General features: G+C 42.8%; 1 protein-coding gene across 22 annotated transcripts in view; it reads left to right on the top strand.

Moving 5' to 3' along the window:
* The window catches only part of KIF1A (kinesin family member 1A), a 130,431-nt gene that overhangs the window by 26,050 nt on the left and 86,251 nt on the right, over nt 1–18,130 (top strand). For all 22 annotated transcript variants that reach the window (XM_079976821.1, XM_079976819.1, XM_079976815.1 and 19 more), the window contains exon 3: nt 17,472–17,548. In XM_079976821.1, coding sequence (XP_079832947.1) covers nt 17,472–17,548 — 77 coding nt within the window. The remainder of the gene's footprint in view (nt 1–17,471; nt 17,549–18,130) is intronic.

Raw genomic sequence — 18,130 nt, 5'->3', positions numbered from 1 at the left:
TGTACCAAAATAGTATGGGAAACAGCCTTACTAGAAAAATTAACCAATCAACTAAAACTGACATGGGGACAAATAGAGGAAGATGCCTTCACCCTGGCATGGCTCCCCTTTATCACATACACAGCCCAAAAAGACAACAAGAAGAATCCACCAACAGCATATAAATCAATATGGCTAACCTGATTCAAAAACACCCACCCACCCCTATCACACATGAAAACAAAGTTCACCACAGCCAATCACAAACAAGCAACCACAGCCTAGGCCAGGGGTCTGCAACCTTTAAGACAAAAAGAGCCACTTGGACCCGTTTCCGAAGGAAGAAAAACTGGGAGCTGCAAAACTCGTCATTAAAAAAATAACTTTTTTGTCACTTTTTTATTATTTCTTTGTTTGACCCCTCAGAATTACTCCTCCTCATAGAAATAAACGTTAAATTAACAAGTTACCTTTTTTGTGTGTGTGTTCTTCACTCCCCTTCAAAACAGTGATCAGCGTACATGCCCCCTTTCAATGCAGTGACCAGCGTACATGCCCCTTACAATGTAGCGGGTGGGCGGGCGGGAAGGTGACGTCGGGACGGTGCGTGACTAACGCACGCACCGCCCCCATGCGACGTCACAGCCAGTACAGCGCCCGCCACAGTGGGGAGTGTCGGGGCGCACAATGCGCCTCCTGCCCTCGCTAGTATCTGCACCGGAGCCGTGGCAAAGGTGTAAAAGAGCCACATGCGGCTCCGGAGCCGCAGGTTGCAGACCCCTGGCCTAGGCCAACCCCAACTTCTCTCAACAACAAAGAAACACAAGCGAATAGCAAAGAGAACCTGCACAAACGATGCTGACACAAAACCCCATGCATATATTAAGTAAAATACAAATATAGCCACCTGACCCCACTCCCACCCATCATGGCCCTTTCCACCACTTCCCCCCTTTTCTTCCTAATGTAACACTAATGTCTCAGCAAATGAAACTGACATGTAGAAAATGTAACTTGAAAAAAGAGACATTGCACATACTTTTGTAAACCAATAAATCTTTAATAAAAAATACATTAAAAAAACAAAAACAAAATTTCTGTACTCCGATTTATAGTTACTTGAAGGCAAAAGCACATCCATTCATAGTCACTGGACAGCAAATTTGTCACAATATGTGCAGCGCTAAGCCAGTTATACGTTGTGATTTTTATCAGATACACTTTGTGCTTTGTGCTTCTACTCTCAGAGTGAAAAGAACATTTAATTTACAGACCCCCACCAAATCAGCCACTGCTATCTTTCCTTAAAACACGTATTGCAGCATTTATAGCTACTGGAAAGAAAAGAACAACAAACCAGAGTTAGATGTATGCAGGTTTGCAACAAGGGTATTAGCATGAATCTGGGCAGAGTATGTGGTATTTTGGGGTATGTGTGGTAGTTTGGGGAATTATACTTGACTTCCAAAGTATATGTGCATCTGTCTTAAAATGTGCATGCCAGAAGCCTTTAAAAATATATTTTTCTCAAATAAGAAAAACGTAGCTATGTGATGGTCCAATGTCACAAATATCCATCAATCTGAAATATACAAGAATTCAAATAGACTACACAGGTAGATAAACTTTTAAAGAAATTCAGAACAAGAACAATTATGTCCTTTTCCACATCACTGGCCTGGTTTGATAGTTCATGGAATATATGCATCACATTGGTAAGTGGAAGATTGTTTACCACTTGGTGTTTTCAATTTCTTGACTCTAAATACCTGTTTCTATGTTGGAGATGGGGAACCTAGGGTCCAACAGATGTTGTTGGGTTCCACTACCGTCAGTATGGCCAATGGTCAAGAATAATGGGACTTGTTCCATTGATGACTGTGCTCTTCAGGTGAGAGCCTCCTACAGTTATCACCATTCTATACAACGTAGGAATTGGGCCTTTAGTGTTGTGCCACCTGCTCTTTGAAATTCCCTGCCCTTGGATATTAGATAGGTGCCATTTCTGAAGATAGATTTCTCTTTCAATAAAACTTTTAAACAGAGGCAGATTTAAAGCAGCATGACTGGTTCCATCGCACTGGGTGCCACAGGGTGTCGCAACTATGACATAGTGAACTGAGCAAAACGAAAGGCGAGAGGTGCGGGGGTGCCAAACTTTGACCTTTCACAGGGAGCTGCTTTGAAGCTGAGACCTCTCTCTCTCTCTCTCTCTCTCTCTCTCTCTCTCTAAATTATTATTAAATTTTCTGTTTTACAATTTCAAATAGTCATTTTACATCCTTTAGATATCAATGACTTCCCTTCTTCTCTTCCCATGATTCATTTTACATATCTTAAATCCCAGCATATTTTGCAAAAACTATACCAATCAGTATTCCATTATTGCATCCATCAAACACTTGTGAAACTGAGGCTTTTCTCAGTCTTTTAAATATGGAGAGAGAGAGAGAGAGAGAGAGAGAGAGAGAGAGAGAGAGTTTTATCTCTCTTATTTATTGCTGCCCTGGGCTCCTTTGGGGGAAGGGACGTTATAAAATCCTTATCCCTAATCTATACTTTTCAAATTTGGTTTTTAACATCCTCAAAACAATCCACATTCATTTAGCATTTCATTATTTAGGGGGTTCTACCAGCATGTGACTGTAGCAGCATCAAAGACTGCAGCTACCAGATAACTGCATGTTGCAAAATGTCATTCTAATAAAGTGGGAGCAAATATATGATAGGCTTGTCACCAATTTTAGAAGGGGTCTCTATATTAGCTGTTCATTAGTTTGTATCCACCTGTTATTTTCTTGAATGTGTAGATTTGCTGCAGAGAACATGCCTAAGCGTCTTTCAACAGCTGTAACATTTTCTTGTTTGCCAGTCTCTATGAGATACTATCCTAGTGGCTTCATATCTTAAATATTGGGTGATGCTGCTCAGTAACAAAGGGCACAGCTGAGCACACAGCCAAGTGGGAAAATGAGGCTCTGCTCACTTGGCTGTCTCACTTCCTCTTTATATTACTTGGAGAAAAATGTCAATATAAGGCTACATTTTTAAAATAAGAGATCACAAAATAATCCACATTAATTTAGGATCTGCTTCACTAAAGCTCTCCAATGTGCTTAAATACTAAACATGCTGGTACCCCCTCCATCGTTTAATGATTTAGCTTTTGAAGAGATGCTAAAAAAACACTCTATTTCAATGGGTGGTTTGTGAGAGTGCCATTTACAACAACAACCGGAGAAGGAAGCAGCTTTTGATTACTAGTGAGCTGTGCTGGATTTGCTTCAAGACTTGAAAGAGGTTTGTAACAGGACACAGGCCAATAAGCAGCACACTGCCAAAGACATCTAGATGCTACCTCTAAGTAGGGTGAACAGATGCAAAGGAAGACAGGGACCCTGTGCCTTATGGATGTAGTGTGTGTGTGTGTGTGTGTGTGTGTGTGAGAGAGAGAGAGAGAGAGAGAGAGAGAGAATTTGACAACCACCACTTGTCACACAAATGTGAGGAAAATGGCACCTGCTGCATTTCCCCTTTCTACACAAATGATATAAATACTAGAGGCTGGGCCCCTGCTCACTTCACTCCTCTTGCCAACCTCACCTATCCTCACCCCCACCAACCTCCTTCCCATACACTTTGCCAAACCCACCCTTTTCCTTAGAGATAACCAAACCTCCCCTTAGAGCTTGCTAAACGACTCCCCTTTCCCCTACAATTGTTCTTCCATGGCTCACCTGTGCTGCCCTCCTCTGTCTCACACTTCACTGCCCTTCTTATCCTCCCTAGCAATTTTCTGAAGGCTGCTATCATGCTGTAGTTCACAGCACTGCCTGTTGGTGACAAAGCAAACTGTTGTATGACAACAGCCTTCCCCTTTTATTATATATACATTTATACAAATAAGGAATAGCCCTCATTTATATCCTACCCTTAAGTAACTATCACCTGGATATCCTTTTCAAATCTTATAGAATCTATCCAGAGACAATGGGTCTTAATTACTGGGGCTATTCTAGCTTATAGAAACAATTGGCCAGTTAGTAGTTCCCACCAAGAATGACATTCCACTCCTCACCCCTGATTTCCCATTTTTCTTTTCCAACAGACACTCTATAATGTAGAATCTAAATCCTGAGCATACTTTGTACTCATCGGCTTATTTCAGATTTTTCAGCCCTTTCATTAAAATAAATTGTATTTTGGCAAACCTTGAGGTTTCCCCAAGTATGCTAATACTCCATTTTGTTTTCCAAGAATTCTATTTTTGCTACAATCCTGTTGGTACCCACCATTTGACTTCGCTATTAGGGGGAGTGATACTGTTGCGGCTTAAATATGCTGTTTGGTACTGGCATATAGAAGCGTGTGTCTTTTGCTTTATGTTAGCCCTGAGTTATGGGCTATCTTGAAATAGCTCTCTGGGAAGCTCTGCTGGAGACCATCTGCATAAAGCACGCAATTGCTGACATTTTGGTAATTAGCTGATTTGTTGTATGAATGTACTGTTTCCCACTGCTTCAATCAAGCAGAACTGCTGGCTGCTTTGTGGAGAACAGCTGAGACCCTTAATGGTATTTCTGGGAATATTATAAATCAGAGACTATTTCTGAATTTGTCCTGTTCGTCTTCTCTTGATTTCTTCATACTAATATCCTGTGCATGTGCTCCTTTTTGTGTATGTGGTCTTTCAACTTCAGCTGTACAGTGATTCAGATGCTCAAATGAATCTTTGGAAAGATACCAGCTCTTATCTTCTGAGCTTTGTTGGGGCAAATGCCCAGTTTATATTTTTTAAAAAGAAAATGATTATAGAAGGCACTGAAAACAAAACACTGAAGATCATTATTCCATTATATAATTCACATTCACAGTTGAGGCTCAAATCCAAATAAAAGGCTGAGATTCAACTTGCTACTTTACCACCCATGGGTTTGGGCATTCCCTGGTGAGTTCTTGATTCCTCACCCCTTTGAACTGCAAACCCATGTGCCACACCACAATAAGGTTTTGAAGCTCATCTCTTTGTTTGGTTTTTTTAAAAAAGCATGGAGAGCTGGTGTTTGATGAAACTGTGTGGGTAGGGCAGGGACCAGTACCCTTGGCAGGCATTTGAAACACCTGCTGCCCCAGCTAGGTGTGCACCAGTTGCTGGAACAGCTCTATAAAGCCTGCCTGTCTTGGGGGGTCACCCCTGCCCCCAGAGAGGCCGCCCCTGAAGGGGAGACACCAAAGGGGGGTCATCTCTTTGGGGGAGGTGCTTCAAGGGTGGAATGAGGGTGCGGACCAAGTACCAGCCCCCTTGTGCTAAAATTATGGTTTTAATGGGGATGGGCTTTTAACTTGGCTGGGTGTTGTTTATTTAGCAGGGTGGAGTTGTTTTAAATTGTACTTAAGTGTTGTATGTTAATTTGTATTTTTTTGTTTTATAAGGCTGATGAATATCCTTTTAAATTTGTTTGTGGGAGGGGGTTTATTGTATTGCTTTTATTTTAACTGTGACCCCCCCCTGAGATCTTGAGATGAAGGGCAATATATTATTATTATTATTATTATTATTTTTCTTCATCATTCTTTTTATTAATTGATTCCACAAAAGAAAGTAAAAACTAACACATATAGAAAAATCAGTATACAAAAAGTAAAAAAAAAAAAAGATTTACAAAAAAAAAAGTGAATAAGAAATACATAAACTTATGATTTACCCACTGACATTATTACATATCCATCCCTTTCAGGACTTCCTTCAGCTTGTCCATAAATCTTTCGAAGCAGTAATCAAGTTCACACGTTTCTCTGCTTATATTGTCGTTAAACCTATCTCTGTCTCCTATTTGCTTTAAACAATAACTCTTAGTCTTTAAACAATAACTCTTAGTCTATTTGCTTTAAACAATAACTCTTAGTCTTTCACAGTGCGTCTCTGAATCCCTTTAGCGTTGTTTGTCCCTCACTAATACATTCCAGATAATCCACGTACTTTCCTCAATCCTTGATGAACACTTGGTCTCTTACATACCTAATTTTCCCTGTTAATTTATCCAGCTCTGCGTAGTCCAACAGCTTAAATCTCCACTCCTCCACCGTTGGTATTTCCTGCTGTTTCCACTTTTGGGCTAGTACTACCCTTGCTGCTGCCTCCATTAGCATGGCTTTAACAAGGAACTAGCTGTAGTGTTCTTTCAGTCACAGTATTCAGTTTCTCTCATCCTATCTTTAAAACGATATAGTATAGTTGGAGAAGGAGCAACAGAGGGCAACTAATGCAACCAGGGAGACTGGTAATCCTCTGTTCTAGAGGGAGAGCTTAAACAGTTTTGGTGCTTTTTTTAGCTTAGGAAGAAAATTCAGCTAAAATAGAAAACAATAAAGGCTTGTAAAATTGTAAATATTTCCCCGCAGCACTTGATTTTTAGGGGGCAGGGCAGGGGAGGGTCATTAATGAAAGAGAACAAAAGACTCAGAACAAGCAAAAATTCATTACACAATAAAACAGTTGGCATATATGGAATTCAGTGCACAAAATCAGAAAAGTGTAAGCAAATTCACAAAGCTCCCTGCATTATTTAATAGCAAAGGCTTGTGTATTTGCCATAGACCTGCTTAAAGTAGAGCAGGGCTAGGTGGAATCTCAAGAGGCTGCCACAACAGACAAAGACATATGAGTCTTGAGACGTTGGCTGTAAAACCTCTGATGAAGAGATGGGGCGTTGTCTGCTTTGTTGGTTTAAAAAATTTCTCTTAAAAATGAAATGCCCATTGTTAGCTGTGTATGGACATGATTTTCAGCCCTCTGAATTACAAAGGGAATGAAGCCTTTTTTCTGGGTTCATGTACTCAGCAGGCTTATGGGGCAAAGGTTGAATGTAATCTGTCACTAAGGGACCAATTTGTGCAAAACAGAGAATTGCATCAGCTGTGACACAAAGGAACACACTATGATGCATAGTTTATGCATCAGAGTTAGGAAGATGCAGATTGGCCTTTTACCACAGCCTTTCTTCTTCCTGTACTTGACTTGTCTATCTTGTTAGGATTCTCAAAAGTTGCCATCTCCCCCTGTCTAGAAGTCCTTGTCCCCTTCTTGTTCTCAGTGCTACAACAAATATAAAGTGAATATATTTTAATATTTGCATTCAAATAATAATCCCGCACAAAAATGTAAGATGATTCATTTTGTTATGCTATGCTTTCCCTACCTGGGATGATGCTAATCAATGGCCTCCGGTGCATCTCTGCTTCTTAGCTTCCTCTGCCTAACAAAACTGTTGTAAAAAATACTGAGATAAGTGTTAAAAAATATGTTTAGGCTCCAATCCTACATCCACTTTCCTTGCGGTTAACTCAATTGGGCGGACATGTCTAGAATTGTGCTGTTAAAAGTGTAGGGGAATAACAGGCTATAATACTGAATGTTGAACACTTAAGCAAAAAACTGGTCAGAATAAAAGTAAAGTCATGAATTTGTTTTTCAAGGCTGGAATGAGTTTTAACTGAGCAGCCCACTAATGGCATTTTGAGAGTCATTTGATCTTGTAAAGGCATCAACCTGCTTGCTCTGTGTTTATTTCTGCAGTGATTTGCATGTTGTTCAGTTATTCCATGGCTTGCACTGCCTTTGCTTTTGATGGCTACACCTACCAACTTTATATCCCTAGGCAGTCTCCCTAGCAACTACCACTCTTTGCAGGAAGGCTTATCATTAATTTAGGATCCAAGATGAATAAAGACATCAGAAAATAGTTGTCTGGGGTTCATTCCTTCTGGACTACTGTACAAACAACATGCTGTTATAGGTACAGTTAATTTGCTAGCACTACTGCATGGGTGAGAAAACCACTTCCTGCAGGGCAGATGTGCAAATAATTAACTGACTCATTAGAATAGATTCAAGCATTTAAATATGGTGCACCTGGGAGCTTTTAGAAAATCTCATGCATTGTTCCTTCATAGGAAATACATGTTAGCTTAACTGGCCCAGGTTTGTTTGTTTGTTTGTTTTAGTTTTATTTTTATTAAAAAAGCAATACACACAAGATCAGTGTGTAAGCAAATAGCATACACCATGACTAAGGTTGCTGCTAGATACCCACCTTATTTATTTTGATTCTTGCTGCAACATTTCCTCTTATCAGAGTTCCATTGAATTCTCCACATCAAACACCACTTATCCTTGATGCAGTCTTTTGTTCTCCCTATATATTTTGTGTGCCATATTTTATCACTGTGTGGTGTGTACAGCAACATGTAATGCATCTCAGCACACAGTGAAGGAAAACAATGTTGCTGCATTTTTAACCACTAATGTACAGTATACACAACCCCAGTCTTTCCCATCTTTTGCTGTAATTTGTTGCCACCCTTCCATGCCTTCCTCTGCGTCACTTACTTTTTTTGATTCCCTTCTGCAATAAAAGAACCTCCTCTTGGGAGAGTTGAGCCTCTTTTATTTGCATGGCACATCAGCTGCCTGCTAATTCTTCACTTAGCACCATCTTCTTCTTCTGAAAGGTCATTTGAATGACGCCTAAACTTATAGATTTGCTATTTTAAGGTTTGCCATTATTCTGTGTTTGTGCCTCTGTTTGCTGTCTCTTATTTTAAAATGCAATAAACAATTAAGGAACAGTGACAGAGCAAGCCAGTCTCAGTTCTTGGATTGCCATGGTAACATTCTCCACATCAGAGGAGAAGTGTGGTACAGAATTCAAAAGTATATGTTTGTTGCACTTGGATTTTAAATGACACTGAAGTGAAATCCTTGTTCTTTGGCTTGGTTAGAATCAAAAGTCTGGAAGGGTCATCAGAAGTATAGTCCAGTTGATCCAGACTCCTATAAGGAAATGGTTTCCTTGTACCAAACCCATTCCTATTTTGCTTTTCCAGTTCTGTTATCGAAGTCAGTTTGATTGGAGATTTCCCATGGATTGAACATGGAACCATATGTTCTGCCACTATAAGCTATGATTGTTCCTACAACCCAAGCACTTTGCTTGATGCTCCATTCATCAACGGCAACAAAATAAAGCAAAAAAAAAATGAGCTCTGTCTCTCTAGTTCCTGACAATGTACTGTAGAAGTGTGGCTATGGAAGCTACAATGCAGTCTATCTGGACTGAATCTTTATTTCTTTTCCATACCACTTTACTAAATGGCTGTTCTGAACCAGTACTTGGGTACAGCAAGAAACTGGATGAAGATAAATAAACTTATGTCAATCCAGACAAGATGGAGGTACTTTTGGTTTATCAACCAAACAATGCCCAGTCTGTTCTAGATGTGGTTGGACTCTCCCTAAAGCATCAAGTTTGCAGTCTGGAACTGCTTATTTATCCTGCACCATCATTAATTAAAGACTTAGGTAGCCTCTCTGTGGCTTCAAGTGCCTTTTATCAGCTTTAACTTTTATGCCAGCTGTGACCTTACTTGAATTTAGATAGCTTGGCCACAATTACCCATCCCATTTCGCCACCTGAGGCAAAATGGGAATTGCTGCCTCCTGGCTCCAACCACTGCACCTCACTTCTGCTGCTGCTCCCTGTTGTTGTTGTTGTTTAGTCGTTTAGTCGTGTCCGACTCTTCGTGACCCCATGGACCAGAGAACGCCAGGCACTCCTGTCCTCCACTGCCCCCCGCAGCTTGGTCAGACTCATGCTGGTAACCTCGAAAACACTATCCAACCATCTCGTCCTCTGTCGCCCCCTTCTCCTTGTGCCCTCCATCTTTCCCAACATCAGGGTCTTCTCCAGGGAGTCTTCTCTTCTCATGAGGTGGCCAAAGTACTGGAGCCTCAGCTTCACAATCTGTCCTTCCAGTGAGCACTCAGGGCTGATTTCCTTCAGAATGGAGAGGTTTGATCTTCTTGCAGTCCATGGGACTCTCAAGAGTCTCCTCCAGCACCATAATTCAAAAGCATCAATTCTTCGGCGATCAGCCTTCTTTATGGTCCAGCTCTCACTTCCATACATCACTACTGGGAAAACCATAGCTTTAACTATACGGACCTTTGTTGGCAAGGTGATGTCTCTACTTCTCAAGATGCTGTCTAGGCCTGTCATTGCCCTTCTCCCAAGAAGCAGGCGCCTTTTAATTTCGTGGCTGCTGTCACCATCTGCAGTGATCATGGAGCCCAAGAAAGTAAAATCTCTCACTGCCTCCATTTCTTCCCCTTCTATTTGCCAGGAGGTGATGGGACCAGTAGCAATGATCTTCGTTTTTTTGATGTTGAGCTTCAGACCATATTTTGCACTCTCCTCTTTCACCCTCAATAAAAGGTTCTTTAATTCCTCCTCACTTTCTGCCATCAAGGTTGTGTCATCTGCATATCTGAGGTTGTTGATATTTCTTCCGGCAATCTTAATTCCGGCTAGGGATTCATCCAGCCCAGCCTTTCGCATGATGAATTCTGCATATAAGTTAAATAAGCAGGGAGACAAAATGCAGCCTTGTCGTACTCCTTTCCCAATTTTGAACCAGTCAGTTGTTCCATATCCAGTTCTAACTGTCCCACATAGAGATTTCTCAGGAGACAGATGAGGTGATCAGGCACTCCCATTTCTTTAAGAACTTGCCATAGTTTGCCATGGTCGACACAGTCAAAGGCTTTTGCATAGTCAATGAAGCAGAAGTAAATGTCTTTCTGGAACTCTCTAGCTTTCTCCATAATCCAGCGCATGTTTGCAATTTGGTCTCTGGTTCCTCTGCCTCTTCTAAATCCAGCTTGCACTTCTGGGAGTTCTCGGTCCACATACTGCTTGAGCCTTCCTTGTAGAATTTTAAGCATAACCTTGCTAGCGTGAGAAATTAGTGCAATTGTGCGATAGTTGGAGCATTCTTTGGCACTGCCCTTCTTTGGGATTGGGATGTAGACTGATCTTCTCCAATCTTCTGGCCACTGCTGAGTTTTCCAAACTTGCTGGCATATTGAGTGTAGCACCTTAACAGCATCATCTTTTAAAATTTTAAATAGTTCAGCTGGAATACCATCACTTCCACTGGCCTTGTTATTTGCAGTGCTTTCTAAGGCCCATTTGACTTCACTCTCCAGGATGTCTGGCTCAAGGTCAGCAACCACACTACCTGGGGTATATGAGACATCCGTTTCTTTCTGGTATAATTCCTCTGTGTATTCTTGCCACCTCTTCTTGATGTCTTCTGCTTCTGTTAGGTCCTTTCCACTTTTGTCCTTTATTATGGAAATCTTTGTACGAAATGTTCCTTTCATATCTCCAATTTTCTTGAACAGATCTCTGGTTCTTCCCATTCTATTGCTTTCCTCTATTTCTTTGCATTGCTTGTTTAAGAAGGTCTTCTTCTCTCTCCTTGCTATTCTTTGGAAATCTGCATTCAATTTCCTGTATGTTTCACGATCTCCCTTGCATTTTGCTTGCCTTCTCTCCCCCGCTATTTGTAAGGCCTCATTGGACAGCCACTTTGCTTTCTTGCATTTCCTTTTCATTGGGATGGTTTTCGTTGCTGCCTCCTGTATAATGTTACGAGCCTCCATCCATAGTTCTTCAGGCACTCTGTCCACCAAATCTAAATCCTTAAACCTGTTCCTCACTTCCACTGTGTATTCATAAGGGATTTGACTTAGATTGTATCTTACCGGCCCAGTGGTTTTTCCTACTTTCTTCAGTTTAAGCTTGAATTTTGCTATAAGAAGCTGATGATCTGAGCCACAGTCAGCTCCAGGTCTTGTTTTTGCTGACTGTATAGAGCTTCTCCATCTTTGGCTGCAGAGAATATAATCAATCTGATTTCGATGCTGCCCATCTGGTGATGTCCATGTGTAGAGTCGTCTCTTGTGTTGTTGGAAAAGCGTGTTTGTGATGACCAGCTTGTTCTCTTGACAGAACTCTATTAGCCTTTGCCCTGCTTCGTTTTGATCTCCAAGGCCAAACTTGCCAGTTGTTCCTTTTATCTCTTGACTCCCTACTTTAGCATTCCAATCCCCTATAATGAGAAGAACATCCTTCTTTGGTGTCACTTCTATAAGGTGTTGTAAGTCTTCATAGAATTGGTCAATTTCAGTTTCTTCAGCACCAGTAGTTGGTGCATAAACTTGGATTACTGTGATGTTAAAAGGTCTGCCTTGGATTCGTATCGAGATCATTCTATCATTTTTGAGATTGCATCCCAGTACAGCTTCTGCCACTCTTTTGTTGACTATGAGGGCCACTCCATTTCTTTTACGGGTTTCTTGCCCACAGTAGTAGATATGATGGTCATCCGAACTGAATTCACCCATTCCCGTCCATTTTAGTTCACTGATGCCCAGGATGTCAATATTTATTCATGCCATCTCATTTTTGACCAGCTCCAACTTACCCATGTTCATGGTTCTTACATTCCAGGTTCCTATGCAATATTTTTCTTTACAGCATTGGACTTTCCTTTCGCTTCCAGGCATATCCGCAACTGAGCGTCCTTTCGGCTTTGGCCCAGCCGCTTCATCAGCTCTGGATCTACTTGTACTTGCCCTCCGCTCTTCCCCAGTAGCATGTTGGACGCCTTCCGACCTGAGGGGCTCATCTTCCAGCGTCATAACTTTTATATGCCTGTTGTCTTTGTCCATGGAGTTTTCTTGGCAGGGATACTGGCATGGATACTTTGTCCATGGAGTTTTCTTGGCAGGGATCCCCTTCATGGATCACTGCCTTGCCGTGGCGAAGGGGCTTGAAGAACTCAGAGAAGCTATGAACTATGCCGAGCAGGGCACCCAAGATGAACAGGTCATAGTGGAGAGTTTTGACCAAACGTGATCCACCTGGAGGAGGAACCGGCAAGCCACTCCAGTATCCCTGCCAAGAAAACTCCATGGACAAAGACAACAGGCATATAAAAGTTATGACGCTGCTCCCTGGCTCTCACCAAATAAGGTGGGCGTCGGGGCACTCTTCCAAGAGTTGCTGCTCTCTTGGCTTCTCCACCCAGGAGCAAGGAAGACAAATGGCAACACTGCATGCTGGAATGCCGCCTCCTTGGCAGCAGAAGCGGTGTCCTAAAAATTGAAAGTGTGGTCACTTCAAAATTGCCCGCAATGGACAGGATACCCCTTCTGGTTCATGGGACAGTTTGCAGGATTAAAGTGTTATAATGATAATTTGGCATAAATTCTCAACCCATCCCATACTGAGTTTGGTACTGAGTGGTGAAACATTTGTATGACAGCTCTGCAACGTGGGAGGGTGAAAAGCAATTATCGCTCTCTTTAGAAGTTTGTATCCTTTGCCGAAAGTCAATCTCAATAAGGTTTCTTTTTAAGCACTGCATTAAAAAAAAAAAAGAGAAGAAGAGCATGTTGTTGTTTTTTCTATTTATGGAAAAAAGCAAGTCTTTAAGAATTTAGAAATGTATGGATTCAGAACTATAGTACAGGTAACCCCTCATTTACAAATGTTCAATATGTGTGTGACCCCAACACACGCATCACTTCGAACTTGGGAGTGACCCAAAACATCACAAAAACATCAAAAAGGGGTGGGGTGGTGGTGGTACAGGGTGTTTTCAGGCGTTTTCAGTGGTGTTTCAAATACACACACGCAATTTCACTTAAATGCATGTCGTCTTGGAACATAACCTCCGCGTAAATGGGGGTGGGGTGGTTGCCTGTATTTCCACACATGTATGTATTTTTAAAATTCAGAATAAAATGGATAGTAAGGACTCCAGAATATATATAAATTATACATGTGTCTAAGAGTTCAGTATTATACTTACTGAACTATACAGGAAGCAGCAGCAGTTGGTGGGGCTGAGCAGGGTAGGGGGAGCCCTTGTTCACATGGCATCCCAAAGCAGAGATCTGAGAAAGCGATGGGCAAGATGTCAAGGAAGCTGGCATGGTACGGGCGTAGGGGCAGGAGCATTGGATTGGCTCCACCACTGTGCCCGCACCACACCAAACTCCCTTCCACCCAGAGGTGCCAACTTGAATAAAATGGGGGGGGGGGAGGTAGGCCCTGCCCTGTATAATTGATCACAAGTTGTGGCACATACACACCATTTGAATGGCAATGCCCAGCAACTTGGGAGGGGTGGCCCCCTCAAATATTTTATTGGCGGGGCCGAAGTGACCTTGGCTTCCAGGAGCTGGCTCCTCTGCCTCCACCTAATCCCTCTCCCTCATGTTTACCAGCAGCACCCTCCATGTTGGCAAGCTGGGTGAGCAATGCCACCTCACCCCCACCCCACCAACTGATGCCAAACCTGTACTGAATTCTATCCCTAGCTGAATGTAAAAGCATTTTATGACACCCCGGTGTCTGCCCGGTTGCAGGGCAGAGGAGAGAATGGGGAAGTTGCATTGAGCAAGTGGAATGACAGCACTGGATGCAACCTAATAATAATAATAATAATAATAATAATAATAATAATAATAATAAAAATCAAGAGTGCAATCTTATGTGTTCCTGCTTAGTAGCTAGTCTCATTGAGTTCTATGCACCCTAAAATGCAGACAGTTCTGGGAGAAAGTGGAATGAATTGTTGCTGGGGAGGGACAGACATCTCTCATGCCTTCTCTGACTCAAGGGCCATCCCTCTATAGTCCATAAGGAAGTGTTAGATGGCTGGTTAGCTAGTTGCTGTACATATGAGTCATGATAGCTTTCTGGCTGAATAATAAGGGTGAGTGGCTCACATTAAGGACACTCTGCCACTTGCTGTTTCTGACGTGTGGGAGACTCGTCATAGCTGTGTCTGCAGCTAGCTCTAGTAATTGGTGCACATAACCACTGACCTTCCCATGTTTGCTGTCAGCTATGCTTATCAATTACCTCTGAGTCCCTTACATCAAGACTCATGGTTAATGACCCTTCTGTGGTCTTAAGAGCATTGCTTGCTACAAAGGCAAAGCTCTGCTATACACTCATTCCATGTCTCTCTACTCAGGCCAGCACTGCATTGAATGTTTTAGGCCTGTTTTGTTGCTGCATAGCATACCAGCAAAGAGAAGCACTTGGTTGCTGTAAATGGAGGCATACTGTTACCGCAGATGGATGTACAAACACTCCTTCCTATGTATGATAGGAAGCAGCACACTGAAACTGAAAGTCTAATGCACATGCAACAACAACAACAATAACATGATGTAGTGCCTACATTGAACAGCTGTAGAAAACAATATACAGAGTTCTTACCAAAGGCTGACTTGCCCCCCACATTGCGGGGGCACATCACATGATGCGTCACGTTACACGTCACGTGATGCATCCCTCCCCCAGCTGGCATGCAGGTGCTTGTGTGCTGGGCTGGGACCTGCAATGTTCCTACCCACAAGCTTCTAATCAAAAAGATAATGCCTCAAGGTTGCGGAATAACCTTATTTGTTTCCCTAGGCTTTTATGTGCATTCTAATGTATTAATGATTTTTAAAGTATGCTGTTCATGCTTTCTTTGTATTTTATCGTGCTTTTGTAAACTGCTCTTGAAACTTCTGCTGAAACCATTTAAATAAAAATAGCCCCCCTTGCAAGGTCAGGAGCTGTTTCCTTCCCTCTCTGCATTCCCCAAGGGACATGAAACCCAACTATGCTGAGTAGCATTTGGCTGCTGACTCATTTGTAGGCTGTTTATGATCATGTTCAGTGGATGAAATCATTGTCCCCACCCCCTCCAATTTGCATTGTTGTTTTAAGCAAGTTTTCTTGTATTTTTATGTAAGCTGTTTTATGCATTGAAAAAACACCACATTAAAAAAAATCTAAATAAATACACTATATCGAGCTGTGGATATTATGCAGTGGGAGCTTATGCATGTGATCTGATCCCACATCAGGAGTGTGTGTGTGTGAGGGGGGGGGGATAAAAAAGAAGGGCAAATGGATGGAACTGGTTCCATAGGTCTTTCCCATTGAATGGGCAGCCTAAAGACCCAGGAAGTCAGCCTTATTTCTGTAGTTATGTCATTCATGTGCGTGTCCCCGCAGGGTGGCATCACATCATGCTAAGGTCTCTTTGGATGTGAAGAGCCACCTGCATTGGCTGCGTCATCATTTACATTGCTAAACCAAACTGATAATTAGAAATCATCCAAGAACTCATAGCAGCTGTAGATGGCTTTAATGGCTCAGCAGTCAACATATCTGCCTTCTGTGGGAGGATATCGCTGAATGGAAGAACAGTGGTGCCCCGCAAGACGAACGCCTCGCAAGACGGAAAACCCGCTAGACGAAAGGGTTTTCCGTTTTGGAGGTGCTTCGCAAAACGAATTTCCCTATGGGCTTGCTTCGCAAGACGAAAATGTCTTGCGAGTTTCTGTGGGGTTTTTTCCCTTTTCCCCCCTTTTCCTAAGCCCTAAGCCACTTATCGAGGGACGCAGGTGGCGCTGTGGGTTAAAGCCTCAGCGCCTAGGGCTTGCCGATCAAAAGGTCAGCGGTTCGAATCCCTGCGGCGGGGTGCGCTCCCGCTGCTCGGTCCCAGCGCCTGCCAACCTAGCAGTTCGAAAGCACCTCCAGGTGCAAGTAGATAAATAGGGACCGCTTACCAGCGGGAAGGTAAACGGCATTTCCGTGTGCGGCTCTGGCTCTGGCTCTGGCCAGAGCAGCGATGTCACGCTGGCCACGTGACCCGGAAGTGTCTCCGGACAGCGCTGGCCCCTGGCCTCTTAAGTGAGATGGGCGCACAACCCCAGAGTCTGTCAAGACTGGCCCGTACGGGCAGGGGTACCTTTACCTTTTACCTAAGCCACTTATCAGCTGATCCGCTGATAAGCCACTTATCAGCTGATCCACTAAAAGCGCTAATCCGCTAAGCTGTCAATGGGTTTGCTTCGCAAGACGAAAAAACCGCTATACGAAGACCCTCACGGAACGGATTAATTTCGTCTTGCGAGGCACCACTGAATTTAAGAACATAATAGTTGAATGTATGTCTCTATAGGCTTCATCCCAGCTTCTGATTTGATCCTGGAATGCCCATATTTCCCCCGCCATTGCTTCCCCCACTGAGCTCAGGGAGGAGTATGGCAGCAGCCACGAGAGAGCTTCCATTGCCTCTCCATGGCCTCTCCACGGCTGCTGCTGCTGCTGGCCTCCTCTCTTGGGCAGCTCACAGCGGCTGCTGTGATCCTTTGCATGCAAAATATGTGCTCTCCCACTGAGCTATGGCCCTTCCTCAAATATATTAGGTGTACAAGGATAGAAGAGACTCTAGTTTTATGCTTGAGTATTTCCCTAGCTATTTCTTAAGCCTAGTTAGTACTTGAAGGCACTGCCCTGCAGTGTGTAGCTGACTAGTTCACATGTTTCAAGAGGGGCAGGACTCTGTCTGATGTAGCCTGGCCTATTGGGGGATCCATCTGTGGGGACATGTGGCGTACGAGTTGCCTGATAGTGAGTGCTAGTGGAACGTGTGCTCCAAATCAGTCGATTGAATGGCTCTAGGGACCTGGATGCCTCAAAGTAACAATTCTTCTATTGAAATGTAGAAATGCTGGTTGCCGAGGGTTCATATCATATCATGGTTTCCCCCTCTCTGTTTCTTCTTAGCTATCATTAACCCAAAGCAGCCCAAGGAGACACCAAAAAGTTTCAACTTCGACTATTCCTATTGGTCTCACACAACAGTAAGTAGACACTAGACTACAACTGGGGATGCATTTGCTTTTGCATACAGTGGTACCTCGAGTTACAAATGCCTCAGGTTACAAACGCTTCAGGTTACAAACTCCACTAACCTGGAAGAGTTACTTCGAGTTGAGAACTTTGCCCCAGTATGAGAACGGAAATCGTGTGCTGACGGCACAGCGGCAGCAAGAGGCCCCATTAGCGAAAGCATGCCTCTAGTTAAGAACAGTTTCAGGTTAAGAACGGACCTCCGGAACGAATTAAGTTCGTAACTAGAGGTACCACTGTACTATTAAATTGGCTTAGCATTGGGCTAGGATTTTGAAGTTACTGTATAGTGAGATGCTCCTGAATATATATTTGTCTAAAAATAATTCAAGGCAATTATTCAGTAAGTGCTTTTGAACAAGAAATAATTTTGAGGAGTAATCACAAGCAATTCATGGACAAATAGTGGGGAAACTGTGACTCAGCTGCTCTCTGTATTTGCACAGCTGGGTTTATGGGCCTTTTTATTTTATCTGCCTAATATATGCTCCAAAAGACAGGGAAGTGTTGAGTGCGGCATCGGAGATATTCAT

The sequence above is a fragment of the Podarcis cretensis genome, assembly GCF_951804945.1.
Source record: "Podarcis cretensis genome assembly, chromosome: 5".
NCBI classification, from domain to species: domain Eukaryota; kingdom Metazoa; phylum Chordata; class Lepidosauria; order Squamata; family Lacertidae; genus Podarcis; species Podarcis cretensis.
Note: the sequence above shows the minus strand (reverse complement) of the source record. Positions and strands in the feature narration are given on the sequence as shown.